The 14,938-nt window shown below is 50.6% G+C and overlaps 1 protein-coding gene across 4 annotated transcripts; it reads left to right on the top strand.

Moving 5' to 3' along the window:
- Positions 1 to 1,558: 1,558 nt before the first annotated feature.
- Positions 1,559 to 11,042, top strand: LOC121095925 (cytochrome P450 4A4-like). 4 transcript variants are annotated; one of them, XM_040611349.1, is made up of 13 exons: positions 1,559 to 1,894; positions 2,788 to 2,929; positions 3,630 to 3,674; positions 4,353 to 4,480; positions 4,913 to 5,034; positions 5,129 to 5,280; positions 5,458 to 5,564; positions 6,351 to 6,541; positions 7,958 to 8,091; positions 8,573 to 8,637; positions 9,342 to 9,424; positions 9,792 to 9,912; positions 10,148 to 10,239. In XM_040611349.1, exons 1-12 carry the CDS (start codon positions 1,709 to 1,711, stop codon positions 9,865 to 9,867), a joined length of 1,431 nt encoding a protein of 476 aa, XP_040467283.1. In that variant the 5' UTR covers positions 1,559 to 1,708; the 3' UTR covers positions 9,868 to 9,912; positions 10,148 to 10,239. The 4 variants fall into 4 exon arrangements, 2 of the variants coding, with proteins under 2 accessions (XP_040467283.1, XP_040467282.1); XR_005830252.1 differs by lacking the exons at positions 8,573 to 8,637; positions 9,792 to 9,912 and adding an exon at positions 8,417 to 8,516 and having other exon boundaries at positions 10,148 to 10,237; XR_005830253.1 differs by lacking the exons at positions 8,573 to 8,637; positions 10,148 to 10,239 and adding an exon at positions 8,417 to 8,516 and having other exon boundaries at positions 9,792 to 9,883.
- Positions 11,043 to 14,938: the final 3,896 nt, after the last annotated feature.

Raw genomic sequence — 14,938 nt, forward strand, 5'->3', positions numbered from 1 at the left:
GGCTTGTTCTCGGTGAGCAGCACATCACAACGGACCAGCAATCTATTGTCAGCCCCTTACATGGGTTAGTAGCAGCCAGGCATTTTAGATCTCCCTGAGACTGAAATACAGATGGTACTGTCTGTACCTGTGGCTTCATCTTCGTGATCATTAATTAACGAATAGGCCACAAGCCAGCTAAGGGAAAAGTTACTCCACTACCTTTCAGACTTTTTTTGTGGAGCCAGGTAATTCCCTGACAGGGGGTTGTGTAAGACTTTTTTCATATATTCTTTCTGTCTACAAAATTTAAATGTTTTCATTGGGGCTGTGCACATTCACTTCAGCCTATGATCTCCATGTCTCTGTGGCTATAAAAAGGATAGATCTGGGCAAGGAACATCAGATAAACAGTATTTTTTTCAGTAAAATGACTCCACTAGCAGAAAACATGGGTTTCAATTTGCCATGGCATAATTTAGACTAAAAACTAAAGGAAAGTGCCCAAACACCAGAAGACCTTGTTCAGTTGAAGAGAAAGACTCACAGAATTCAGCAGCTCCTATGTAGAAGCCCATCCTACTACCAGGTTTAGCAGCTGATAACCCATTTGATCCTCACAATATCCCAACATCCAAATGGGAAATTATTTCAGCACATCTGGAGATCATCCTCTTTGCAATATGCCTAGAAGTTACCTACATGTAGCAGGCTTCCAGTCCAAGCCCTCCACCAACCCCACAATTCCCTCCAAGCAATTCCAGGCTTCTGCAAGGATCCTTCAGGGATTGCTAGAAGGAATCCTACTTGGTCCCAACTAAGCATTGCATTGGAGAGGTAAATGTGGTGACGTGGAGCCTTTTTTTGAGGATGTTGAGATGCTGTGTAGACAGAGGAAGAAGCACTCACCAGGACCGCAGACCATCACACCTCTCTATCAGGTTAGACATGCCCTCAACCTTGCTGCAGCTCATCGTACTGCTCTGCTATTTTCCCTCTCCTTGTCTTAACTATTGACCATGGTTAAGACTACTGGGCAGTAGTTTTGTCTGCTGGCTTACCTATGGTAGGACCTCTTGGAGAATGGGGCCACAGTCCCTTCTGTGCTGATGGCGTTATGTCTGTTCTCTTGATTACAGTCTAGCGGTGCTGTGTGATGTTGCAGTCACCCAGAGCAATGCTTTTACAGCTGAAGATGGCTGGATCCATCCAGCTCATGTGTTGGGTAGAGGTGGCCTATTTGTTCCTCACTTCTCATGAGCGGATGAACAGCTTCCAGATCTGAACTGGCTGAGGACAGCACGGAGCTCAGCTAGAGCCCGACCCTGACTGCCTCTCACCTCCTCCCTCCTAAGGCTTCATCCACTTGGGCATGGATGACCATGAGTGCTTTCTCTTGCTGCTGGAGAGTATGGGACTTCAATGAAAGTAGGAAATATGTACAGATTGTTTGTTAACAAGCCACCTGCATCCACAGGTTGCTGGAAACAGGTCAAAGGGTGAGTGGGAGCAGCAACTGGGCTGGCGGCCAAGCTGAGTCATTGTTTACCATGATGTTCCTGCTGCTATAAATTGCTGCCAGCAGTGTTTCACCAGGCTCGGCTCTAGCAGAGCAAGAAGGAGAGAGTTTTTACCTGTACCTAGCTCCCCATCAGGTGTAGGCGTGTGAGAAGCAGAAGAGAAGCAGGCAGGAGAAGGCAGTGTCAGGCATCCCAGACGCAGGGCCAGCATGGCATCTCTGCTGGACAACCTAGCCAGACCTTCTGCTGTCGTTCTGCAGCTGTCTGTGGTGCTTGGTGTAATCTTCATGCTGCTGAAGGTGGCCCAGTTCTATCGGGAGAGGAAGAAACTCATCAAAGCTCTGGAGGCATTCCCTGGTCCCCCGAAACACTGGCTCTATGGCCACAATCACCTGGTAAGGAGAGGGAGCGGGGCACATTCAGGGCAAGTTTGTCCCAACAGCTATGCAAGCTATCAGTCAGGATGAGAGGATGCACTGGGTGGGGTGTGCATGTCTCCTGCTCATCTCCCTTCCTATGGGAGAGGACCTCTGCAGAGGGAGCACCAAGACTTCTTCAGGGCAGAAATGATGCACATCTCTTATCTATCTGCCTGGATAAGAGATGTGCAGCATCTGGAGAAAAACAGCCTCATCGGTTTTGATCATATACTTAAATATGGAATTAGGTGATTTCTGAGACTTTCATGAAGTTATTTAAACATGAGCAACCATAAAATGTCTCTCCTGCACTAGAACTTCTACTAGGAAGTCTCTCCCCCTATAACCACTTAAGACACGACCACAAAAGCAGGGCATTTTATTGCAGCCATTTTCATCCTTCCATAGTGAAGATACTTTTGCTTTCCCGTTGCATGCCCACTTTGCACTGCTGAACATAGAGAGTGGGGGTGCAACAGCCTTGGTCCTGCCGGCCTGTTCACTGCTCATCCTGGCATTGCCCATGCCAGCTGTAGCTCCCAAGTGTGGCACCAAGCTGCTCTGAGCCCAGGCTGTCCTAACACAGCTTGACTGCAGCCGGGACTCCCCATAGAGCTGCCTTGGGCTGCAGGGACGTGGCAGCTCAGGCGGCTTTGCTACCTGTGCACGCTCCCTTTGCCATGCCCAGCATCTCCTCCACCTGCAGCATGGAAACCCCTGCTCTGGCAAGTTTGCCCACTCTGTCTAAATTTCCCAGGAAAGGATGTGTGGTATCCGCTTTCCCTAAGAGGGCAAGTTCAGCCTTTGCTCTCCCCAGTACACCCTTTTTTTTCTGACTGAAATCAGTCCCTGCTTAACTGTCATTGCAGCTAAATGCTGAAAAAATGTTAAATCAGCTGGTGTCATGGGCAGAGGAATACCCCTATGCCTTTCCCAGATGGTTTGGACCAGCCCTGCCTTCTCTAGTAATCCACCACCCTGAATATGCCAAAAGCCTACTTGGCCAAACAGGTAAGTGTCTACATCTGGGTTTGGGAAGTCATGTCCCTGACACTTCCCTACCGAGAAAATCATGGGAAACTTGCCTGGAGTCATCCCCTCTGCCAGCTTCCTTCACAGTATTGCAATTCCTTTTTGGCTCCCCCTCACAAGCTCCCAGCTTGCTCCAGGTTTCACGGAGCAGTTTGTACTCTTGTGCAAAACAGTGACCAGGTGCCTGTTCCTCCCAGGTCACCATCTCCATTATCGCTGATCTTACTGTCTTCTATGGCACCTACCACCTGTGTTTCTCAGTAAATCCAGTAATATGAGCGAGCTAGCAGGGCAATAGCTCTCAAAAGACATCTTAAGTCTTTTCCTCTGCTCCTTTCTATGGAGCATGATGCCTGTGAGTCGTACATGACAGGGAAGCTCCAGTAACTCCCATCCATGTTTCTCAGCTTTGAGATTTGCCATGGCCATATCTTTTCCACACACATTTTTCATTATACCTTTATCTGGTTTTCTCAATTCCAATGAGGACATATTTGTGGGATACCACTTCTAAACTCTAGCTCTAGTGGTAGGGTATTTTACTCATCAAAAGGAGATAAATTCTACTTTGTGATTTGGAGGACAAAGTCTAATGTCGATTTATCCTGAATTTTCTTTTTTGTTATGTTGAATTCATGAGTCATTCATACTGGTTTGGTACCTTTTTTTTTTTTTACAGATCGCAAGCCCAATGTACCCTACAAATTCTTAGTTCCCTGGATTGGTAAGTCATTCTCTTCCATTAACCCTTTCAGCCATACTGCCCATTTCAGTGGCTTCTCTCTTGTCTTCCTTTATTTTGCTTTCTTCCATTCTAAAACCACAACCCACAAATGAGAGGGTTGGTTTGAGTGTGACCACTAGGACTGGTGGTGCCCACCTAGTCGTGGAGCACATCAGGTGGCTTTGCCTTGAATCACACACCCTGGCCTTCACAAAGCAACCTGCAGTTTGTGCAGGGACTGAACGTTACTGTGGATAACTGGGGTGAGGCACACTGAGCACAGGAGGGTTCATGGCTTGCACACAGCCATGAGGTAGTCCTCCAGGGTCCTGCTAACAAATGTCAGCGTGTGTTGCAAAAGACATTCAAGTATTTCATTTAGAGCAGAAAAAACCACCCAAGAGAGCAAGTCCTGTGCCTCTGCCATCATGGGTTTGGTTTCAGGATAGATCAGGAGTGCACAGCTGGATGCAGTGAAGGACACGTGGGCATCCTCCATCCAAAGAGCCCTGCTGTGAACAGCCTCAGAGGGGCTGGAGAAAAGGCTGCACCACCAACTCTTCCCTCTCCCGGCCCCTGTACATCGGCCTGTGCTTGGCCAAGAGCAGTAGTAAGGCTGCCAGAGCCCTGATCAGAGTCTGGAGGAGCTGACTGCACCTTTGCTGTTTGTGTCTCCAGGGCAGGGACTGTTGATCTTGGATGGAACCAAATGGTTCCAGCATCGGAAGCTGCTCACCCCAGCTTTTCATTATGATGTGCTGAAATCTTACGTGGCCCTGATGTCAGACTCGGTTAAAGTGATGCTGGTAAGAATCACCACTCTTGTTACTTCTACCTTTCAGCTGTGCACCAGCAAAAGTAATCAGGTCTGGGAATGACTGAGGGAAAGAGACTGGACTTAGATGGTTCCTGAAGTTTGATTGGACCTTTGGGGTTATTTTAACGTTCTGATATTGCTCCCCTCACTTTCCTCTGGCCATTCCACTTACTCTCTCTTTCATCTGCTTTCCAATAAAATCAGCTACTGCTAGAATATTCTTTCTAGCCCACTAATGGTAAACCTGGAAAAAGAAGTGCACAGAAGAGTTTGATTAGATTTACAGAATACATAGTGAACTAGGGCCTCTGCCTGCAGAAAAGAAAGGACATAGTCGCATGGATCTGGGAAGAGGGACAGGAAAATATGACCTGATTGTAGATGGTAGTCTGTCCCTCCTTACCCCTGTCTCCACCACTAGGATAAATGGGGAAAGAACACAGAGACGAAATCAGTGGAGCTCTTTCAAGACGTCAGCTTGATGACACTAGACAGCATCATGAAATGTGCCTTCAGTTATAACGCCGACTGTCAGACTCAGAGGTCGGTGCCCAAATGTTCAAGTTCTGAGAAAGCAAGTGCTTCCGTTTCCCCACTCCTGTTGCTAAGACCAGCCTTAACCTTGGTCTCCTTACAGCAACTCAGACTATTATATCAGAGCTGTTTATGACCTGAGCTACCTCGTGAGCAACAGAATCCAGACTTTTTCTTACAAGGATATCTTCTATGACCTGACTCACAAAGGCCGTGAGTTTCAGGACGCTTGCAAGCTGGCCCATACCCACACAGGTATTTCTCCCCTTTCTCCCCAGCCCGCTTGCACCTGGAGCGGCTCCGTGCGGGGCTGCAGCATGTGCTGGCCAGGGGGTTACACATCAAACTGAGTCAGAGCTGCTGACCAAGCAGAGAAGTACATGAGGTCTCTGGAGGAGCAAGACACATCTAACTGATCGTTCTTCTATGCAGATAAGGTAATAAAAGAAAGAAAGATGTTGCTGTCCAATGAGAAGGAACTTGACAAGATCCAGAAGAAGAGACATCTGGATTTTCTGGATATTCTTCTTTGTACCAAGGTGAACATTTGAAATAATTGTTTCAAATGCTAAGGAACATACCCGGGTGGCACTGAGGATGCATCAGCAGGGAGCTCACCGCCCCTGGCTGGAGTTGCTGGCAACAGCTTCCCCACTCCATGTTTCCTCGCTGAGGAAAGGTGGACTGACAGGGAAAGAAATGCAAATGTGTGAGGTGCAGTGCCTGAGCATAAATAGCTCGGGCAGACTTTCATCTCCCCTGTTCATTTTCATTGAGCACATTAGTAGTTAAAATAAGTGAGCTGTCAGAAACCAGAGAAGAATGAGATCATTGGAAAGGTTGCAAGGTGGCCACTGTGGCTGTAGTCCTCTCGAGAGATTTTGTTTCTTGCCTTCTGTAGTTTTACCTTCACAGGACGGCAATTGGTGTTCAGGAAGGAGATACACGCTGGCTCACTCTGGCTTTCTGGAGCCACCGCTTTCTTTTGTGTCTCAGTCTGAAACAAAAGTCATGCAACTACTGAAAAAACTAACAGGGGCCCTGGGTAGAATAGGATGTCCTGAAGGGCTGGGACCTGACATCCCACCAAAGCCCAGCTCTGTAGCTCTGTTGACTGCGAAGTCAGCAACAAGCAGGTCTGACTGTTCTCACCTGTATCGGATATATTTTCTGCCAGCTTACTTCCTGATGTACAGGGACATATAAGAGACACCAAACTGGTCCTTTCTTCATCATCTCCCAGGGTTATTTTTACAGCCAAAAAAACCCAAGTCCAGTCTATGTGTGCTTAAGAATGATATTAAGAATTGCATCCTCTCTGTTAGGACGCAAATGGAGTTGGGCTATCTGATGAGGACCTGCGTGCCGAGGTGGACACGTTCATGTTTGCGGGACATGATACCACAGCCAGTGGGATCTCCTGGCTCTTCTACTGCCTGTCATTACATCCAGAGCACCAGCAGCGGTGCAGGGAGGAGATCCAGGGGATCTTGGGAGACCGAGATACCGTTGAGTGGTGAGCCAGGACTTCTTATTCCTTTACTTTGAACTCTTTTCATTTATCCTTTAAGGTCTTTGACACGGTCCTCCACAACATCCTTCTCTATAAACTGAAGAGATATGAAATTGCTGGGTGGACTGTTTGCTGGGTGGACGAGGAGTTGATTGGATGGTCACAGCCAGAGAGTAGTGGTCAACAGATCAATGTCCAAATGGAGACTGGTGACAAGTGGTGTCCCTCAAGGGTCCGTACTGGGACCAATACTGTTTAATATCTTCATAAATGACATAGACAGTGGGATCAAGTGCACCCTCAGCAAGTTTGCAGTTGACACCAAGCTGAGTGGTGTAGTCAACACACTGGAGGGATGGGATGCCATCCAGAAGGACCCGGACAAGCTCAAGAAGTAGGCCCATGCAAACCTCATGAGGTTCAGCAAGGCCAAATGCAAGGTCCTTCACCTGGGTTGGGGCAATCCCTGGTATCAATACAGGCTGGGGAATGAAAAAATTGAGGGCAGCCCTGCTGAGAAAGACTTGGGGGTACTGGTAGATGAAAAGCTGGACAGGAGCTGCCAATGTGCACTTGCAGCCCAGAAGGCCAACCATATTGTGGGCTGCATCAAAGGAAGCGTGGCCAGCAGGTCAGGTGAGGTGATTCTGCCCCTCTGCTCTGCTCTGCTGAGACCCCACCTGGAGTGCTGCAACCAGCTCGGGAGCCCTCGGCACAGGAAAGACGTGGACTTGTTGGAGCGGGTCCAGATGAAGGCATAAAAATATCAGAGGGGTGGAACACCTCTTCTGTGAGGAATGGCTGAGAGAGTTGGGATTGTTCAGCCTGGAGAAGAGAAGGGTCCAGGGAGACCTTACTGTGGCCTTTCAATACTTAAAGGGTGCTTACAAGAAAGATGAAGACAGACTTTTCAGCGGGGCCTGTTGTGATAGGACAAGGGAGAATGGCTTTAAAGTGAAAGAAGGTAGATTTAGACTAGGTATAAGGAAGAAATGTTTTACGATGAGGGTGGTGAAACACTGGCACAGGTTGCCCAGTGAGGTGGTTGATGCCCCATCCCTGGAAACATTCAAGGTCAGGTCAGACGGGGCCCTGAGCAACCTGATCTAGTTGAAGATGTCCCTGCTCACTGCAGGGGGTTGGACTGGATGACCTTTAAGGGTCCCTTCCAACCCAAAACATTCTATGATTCTACGATCATGAGAAGGAAACTTCATCCACCTTATACTGCACCTGCACTGGGGCATTCTGCTTTTCATGTAGCAATGCTGGCAGCAAAGAGAGGACTAGAAGGAGAAACCCCAGCAGGAGACAGAAGACGTGCAAGTCCAGCCCACCCAGTATGCCACACAGGCCGTGGCTGCGGGTGTCCCCATTGCTGTCACTCAAACACAGCCTGACCCCCAGCTTTGCTTTCAGGGAGGACCTTGGGAAGATGACTTACACCACGATGTGCATCAAAGAGAGCTTGCGCCTATTTCCACCAGTTCCTTCTGTGTCCCGAAAGCTCTCTAAACCTGTCACATTTCCCGATGGACGCAGCTTGCCAGCAGGTCTGTTGAGTTCATTCATCCTTCATGCTTCTGTCCATGACAAGTGGGTCATCCTTGCTAGAGCTGCTGCGTGGAGAGGCTGTAGGGGCTTCCAGCCTCTTTTCTCTCTCCAAGGGCTGTACAGGGCCACCACAGCTCACTGTCACAGTGAGCATTGAAGGGTGGATGGAGAATGTCCAAGGACATGCTCCAAGGCAGTGAGGTGTTCACAGAGCTCAAAGGGGACTTGCAGAGTGTTTCTCCTGACCATGAGTAAAAGTTCATCCACTGTTACCAAAACGGGGCCCTGCTTTGAGACCACTGTTTCTTCCATGTGAGGTTTCAGGAGATGACATCCCTGGACAGGCTGCCTACATCCTCACTGCCCAGATGCCCTGCAACAGCCCCTGCAGAACCAGGGAGAGAGGGCATCCCACCTCTCCTGGGTGGGTATCACTTCACTCTGAGGTGTCTCAAGCTTTTTCTCACTTTTCTTTTACAGGCTGCCAGGTTGCAGTGAATATATTTGCAATTCATAGGAACCGGGATGTGTGGGAGGACCCTGAGGTATCTCACCTTTATAACAAGAAGGGGAAGATGATCTCTGAGCCCAGACATTCAGCCCCCTCAGACAAGGCAGCCTGTGCCTCCCTGCCATGGATTTTTTTCCCTTTTATTCCAACAGTCCATGTCTAAATGCAAAGTTCAATGAAGTTACCAAATACCGCTAAGCCTTTGAACGTGACAAAGTGCTGGGAAAGGGTGTTGAAGAGTCTATGTTCATGCACGGTGACACAGAGATACTCAGACTGCTTTCAGCTGCCCTGGATAGACTTAGGTCCCAGCGTAGATTTAGGTCCAGTCAGGGTGTGATTCGAAGCTGATATCATGAGGGCTTCAAGGAAGAAATAGTTGGGAAACTTGAAGGAGGGTACACAGCTGCCTTTCTCCAGTGGCTGTCTGGAGAGCCAGGATCAGGCATCTCTGTACCAGAAAGAGTCTGACTTGATCATTGCTATCATGGATGAGAAAACACCTGCAGGCATCTTGGGTGCTGTAGTGGGTGATCTGGTTATCTCCAAGAGGGTATCTCCACACAGCCACCAGCTCCCTCTTCTCACCCACTGGCTTTGCAGAGACATGCCTGTCAGCTGCAGTTCCCCCAGGAACAGCAGAGGCCACGTCCAGCCCTACCTTGGGGATTGGGGAAGAACCTGGTGCTGCTCGTATCAGGCCAACCATTGACCAAATGGCTTTTCTTGCTCCCACAGATTTATGACCCCCTGAGGTTTTCTCCAGAGAACTCAGCACAGAGGCACTCCCATGCTTTCCTGCCTTTCTCCGCTGGATCCAGGTGGGAGATCCTTCATTCCTCTCCTCCCCCACAGGCTGCCTTGCATGGCAGACCTGCCTCAGAGCCAAGCTCCTGAAGCTAATCTTCCCTCAATGCCTATGAGCCAGCTTGGCTTGGTCAGCCAAGCAAGCTTTCCATAGCAGGATCCCCACCACGCTCTGGCAGCTCCACAGCATTTCCCACACCCCAAGCTCTGTCTATGGTCACTGTAGGGTTTCACACACTTTTCTTGGGGATCTGCAGAGATGTTTACGTTTTCTGTTGCCTGCATTGGAAACACAGGCTCCCTTGTTTAGGGGTGAGTACCCAGTGCACCTCAAAGCCAAGGTGGGTCCAACTGTCTTTGGTTCATGTGTTGTATCAAAAGACAGATGCAGGATACTGAGGTCTCAGTAACTTCCAAGAGGATATACTCCACACAGAGCCAAAAACAACCTTCCTGAGGTGTCTGGGTTTTTGACTGGATCCATGCAGCACTTTCTAGTGAAGTAAGCCCCAGTTCTCTCAATCTCATATCTTTTTTTAATGCTTATTAACAAAAACCAGCAGTATCTCACTGCAGAGCTGGGTGCATTTTAGTGTGGCATCAGGGGATTCCTAGATAAGCTGTGGCATTATCCTCGCAGCAGCTGGAGGTCCCCCAGCTCATGCATGGGCTGAGCCCAGCTCTAGGGCAGGCAGGGATGAAGGCAGTAATCGGAGCATTTGTCATCCTCTCCCCAGGAACTGCATCGGGCAGCAGTTTGCCATGAATGAGATTAAGGTGGCGCTGGCCTTGACCTTGCTCCGCTTTCAGCTCTACCCTGACCCATCCAAGCCTCCCACACTGATACCACAGATCATCCTCAGGTCCAGGAATGGGATCCACCTGCATTTGAAGAAGATTCACTGATGCTGTGGGGTACCACGACAAGGGGCAAGGGCTTTCCCAAGGATCACCCTTCACCCAGAGATTTGAGGGGAACACCACCCTGGCCACCTCAGACTTCTCCCACACTAACCCCCGGCCGATGCTGTCCAGGGGGGCACGCTGACGCCCGTCACACACACCAAACCCAGCAGGTCCAGGTCTCCTCCTGCCACAGAGAACGGCACTGCCAAGGGGGTCTCACAGCATGGCTGTGGCTCAGCTGTCACCTCCGCAGGCATCCTCTGTGTCCTGCTCATCTCCTCACCTCCAAGCTGCCCTCACATGCTGCCTGGTGGGACTTCTGTCACCCACCTGTGTATTCACACCATTTTGGGCATGGCAGTGAACATCGCCAGTATGGTTTGCACAGATGTCTAAAGCCCGGGTACTGCCTAAGCACGACATCCCTCCCCTGCCTCCAGCCTGGGTGTGCAGCTCCTCCCTGCCACCACACTGCACCCCCACACCACGCTCCCAATTATCCCCGAGCCCGCTCTGGGGCTGGCCTGTCCCCAACATTGCAGAGACAAAGGCCAGCAGGCTTTTCTGCCCCAGTGCTGAACTTCCTTGAGCTGAGGGTGCTCGGGAGCCAGTGCAGAGATGTGTCACTAGCTAACCTGGAGAAAGTACAGAGGCTGAAAACAATGTGTGGTCAGCCTAGTCTTACTCTCTGAAATAAGAATAAAGCCGTGTGATGCTGCTCCCCAAGTGTGGCTTTGGCTTCTTTTGCCTTTGGAGGGGGTCGGGGGGGGGGGGTACAGGATGAGTCCCAGCAGCCTAGAGGCAAGGCTGTGCCCAAGGGTGCAGCCCTGCAAACATTCTCTCATGCCACAAGGGCTGTTTCAGTGGGTTTGTCCCCCACTGAGCCCGAGGAGCATTTCTACCCCTCCCATGCCCTCGACTCTGCCTCCAGGAGTTTCTGTGGTAAGGAAACAAGATCTGGGGTCAAACAAAGGGAAAGAGAGATCACACACACACACCCCCCACACACATGCCGGTGGCAAGAAGAAAATCAGCTTGCAAAAAAGAAAAAGTCCCGAGAGGGAGCACAAAGTCTTTTCCTGCACAGGTTGAGAACTGACGGCTCGGTACATGAGTGAGCTGCCCCAGCAGTGCAGATGGGCGCGGGGCCGGGCTGGTTTTGGAGGTGCAGGGACCCACTGCAGGCCCTCACCCCAGCACTGACCATAGGTGGGCTCCCAGGCCAAGGGGGACCATCTGGGTGAGCTGCAGGTCCCGGGTGGGAAACGCATCACTAGGTGGCAGTGGGAGACCCAGAAAAACCCAAGTTCTCCCTGGTCCCTGGCAAAACCCGCTGGGCTTTGCAGGGAGCATGGCCAGGCCCAGCAGGGCAGGTGATGGGCCCCATCCCTGGGGGTGCCCCCACCCCCATCCCCACCCTCAGCCATGCAGGGCGGCGGAGCAGGCCCTGCTCCGTCACAGTCCCCAGCACGATGGTGATATTACCCGAGGGAAAGCTTGTTACCACGAGTGCCTGGGCACTCAGCAGGCATCAGGTGAAACTGAGGCACGGAGGGCTGCACACGTGCCATGCCACAGCGAGAGACAAGGCTGTTTGTCCAGCTTTCACTCACAGCGATGGCATCACCAGCATCACCACAGGCACTAACTTAGCCGAACCATGGCCACCTGTCTGCGCAGCTTACCTCTGCTGGGTCCTCTGCCAGACCAGGACAGCCAAATCTGAGCATCTCCTCCTCTGAACAAACCCTTGCAGCCCCCTGCTCCTCATCCCCACCGCCTGCTGCATCCTCAGTCTGACAAACGAAACTCCCCTAGGGCTGGGTCTGGACCTTTGTTTTGGCTGTCTCAGCACCTAGCAGGACAGGGATGCTGTGAATAACCGGCAAGGTGCAGCTTGTATTTATTTGCAAGGCAGCTGGAGACTGAGTTCCTCTTCTCCCCCAGGAAGGGACTAGACACAGGTTGTGCAGGTGCCACCACCCCGGCACCCCTGGCTGGTCTCAAAGGTCAGACTCCAGCTCTTCTGCTCCCCAGCTCCAGCAGAGCGAAGCCGTTGGAGGGCAGCAGTTTGACACAGCTTTTCATTACTGGCCCTATTTGTCAGACATTTCACCCACCCATCCAGGAACAAGCAAGCCCACCTTGCAGCTCTGCTTATGCACTCTCCAGCTTGTGGTCCAAGCAACAAACCCAGGGAGCACTTGGCCACAAAGCCCCAGCCCAGTCTCCTTGGTGGTGGTGGGTTGCAAAGGAAACTAGGTGGCACCTGAAGATGTTCCTGCATCATCTTCTGGTTTGGGCATGGGGAGATAAGGCCAGAGCAGAAGTTAGATCTGATGAGGACCTACAGCTGCTGCCCATCTCTGGGTCTGTACAGCGACCTGCTTGGCCTCCCAACCCTGTGTTTTGAGGCCATCACCTTATGCACTGCCACGACTGAGGCTGCTCGTATGGTTTCCAAGAGTCCTCCTGACTCTAACAAACAGCCAAACCCCAACCATTTCCAGCAGGGACCTTACCCAGGGAAACTGCTCTGGGAAATCTGCTCAGGAAAGAGAGGAGAAACTACTGCTATTTTTTATGCAAAAAATGGATTATTATTCCAGGAAGTTCTGACAATAATTGAGGTAACCTGAGATTTAAGTCACTTTAAAGTCCCTCCCTGTTAAAAATCATGCTTAACCCAGGTTTGCTGTTTGAAGGACCAAAGCTTTTGAGGGAGGATTCTCTCAGCACAGATGCATCACGGAGCCATAACGCAGTGGCCACCAGGAGAAAATTCTTCTACTTTTCAGCTTATCCAAGTCTAACCAGGCAACCCAAACATCCCCCCACCTTCAAATGCTGGCAGTTTCTGGACAGCAGCATGTACAAGATAACCTCCTCCACCAAGCCACCACTAAACGGCTTCGAGAACAGCAAAAAGCAGCACGAGGAGCCGAGCAGCACCCGGTGACACAGATCTAATCACCCAAGCATTTGCCCCAAATGTCTCTCTGCCAGGCAGTGACATTTCTGCGCTGTCTCGGCTCTCTCCCTCCATCACCATGGTTACAGCAGCCGCCAATCCACGGGCGAGTCCTTCCTGGGTACCACCAAACCCTCTGGGAGATGCTACGAGACCCAGCCTCTTTGGCAGGGAGACACTTCGGGGACCCCGGGACAGCCCGTAGCACCAAAAATTCCCCTTTCTCTTTTTTTTGTCCTCCTTTTTATTTTCTCTTTTTTTTTTCCCTCTTCTTTTTTTGAAGCACAAACAATGGAGCTAAAAGGTTGGGTATCAGGCCGATAATCATGAATGACGTGTCATTATTACACACCACACATTCATTATCTCCCACTCCAGCCATGTCACAGGCGGCTGGAGGAGGGCAGATAACGGGGTGCCTTCATGCAGATGGCTTATTATCAGGATGTTCCAGGAGGGGCTTTAAGACAGTTAGTGATGCTGTTTGCCAGTTAAAGATTAGAGACCCCAGAGAATAATTAACAATCCCAAAACCCAGTTTTTCTGCTGGATTCTTCTGCTTTCTCCCCCCTCCCCCATCCTCTTTAATCTATTCACTCTAGCAGGTGTAATAAAGTGATAAGGACAGGCTCCGGGGATGTTTGTTTGGCTACTACGGGTGTATAAACCAACAATGGATGGTATTTTACTTCTGGCTTTCAGTGGCTTGAATTGAGACCAAAAACTTCGCAGCTCCCTTGCCCACACACAGCCACCCCTACACACCACGCTTCCAGCTCCCACCTGGGTGGCTGGGCTCCTTCCCCAGCCTGAAGGACCACAACAGTGGGATGGGCTCCCTTTTTTCTGAAGGTCCAAATCGCATCACTTGGGTATCAAGGTGCCCAATGCCAGGACATAAACCCCAGGCTACACTGCTTGGGCTAGAGCTAGAGCTGGTGGTCCTTCCAGCAGAGGTTTACCTGCACACAGCAAGTCTTTAATTAAACCACTTCGGAATTATTTATGTGGTAGGTGTCCACCTGCCTAAGCGGCTCCAGGGCTGTGGTCACAGAACAGGAACAGCTTAAAGGTCTTTTCCAACCTAAATGATTCTATGATTCTATGATCTTAAACCTCCACGGCTAAAGAGCCTCAGGAGAGATTGGGGAAGGATCAGAGAGGATGGTTCTCAGCAAGATGCTCTGTTATATGGAGGTCCAAGAGTTGAGTTGCACTCTCCTAGGCCACTAGGAGAAGAAATGCTGTGATACATCTTGTAACAGGGTGGTAATGCAGAAAGACCACCCTGCATATCTTCTGCCCAAAGGGACACTATCCTGTCCACAGCAGGTCCCAAACCTGAATGTCTTCCTAAAGGCCAAGCGTCAGAGATACTGGCATTATGGAGTGAGGGGTAGGATGGAGCACCCATGGGTGTCCTTCCCCTTCATTGGTGGGCGTGGGGTGACTTGTGGAGGACACAGTCACCCCCTGTGCAGCATGGAGAGAGGTGCTGGGGAAGATCTGGTCCCCAAGCAAGTTGGCTTGGGACCCTTCAGAAAGATCATCAAGGCGGTTGAAGGTGCCCATCTCCTAGGAGCTATCAGGTACAGCCCCAGCTCTGGAGGGCATCCCCCAGCTCACAGGGTCAATGCGGCAGGCGTGAGCA

This window comes from Falco naumanni, chromosome 11, assembly GCF_017639655.2.
Source record: "Falco naumanni isolate bFalNau1 chromosome 11, bFalNau1.pat, whole genome shotgun sequence".
NCBI lineage: Eukaryota > Metazoa > Chordata > Aves > Falconiformes > Falconidae > Falco > Falco naumanni.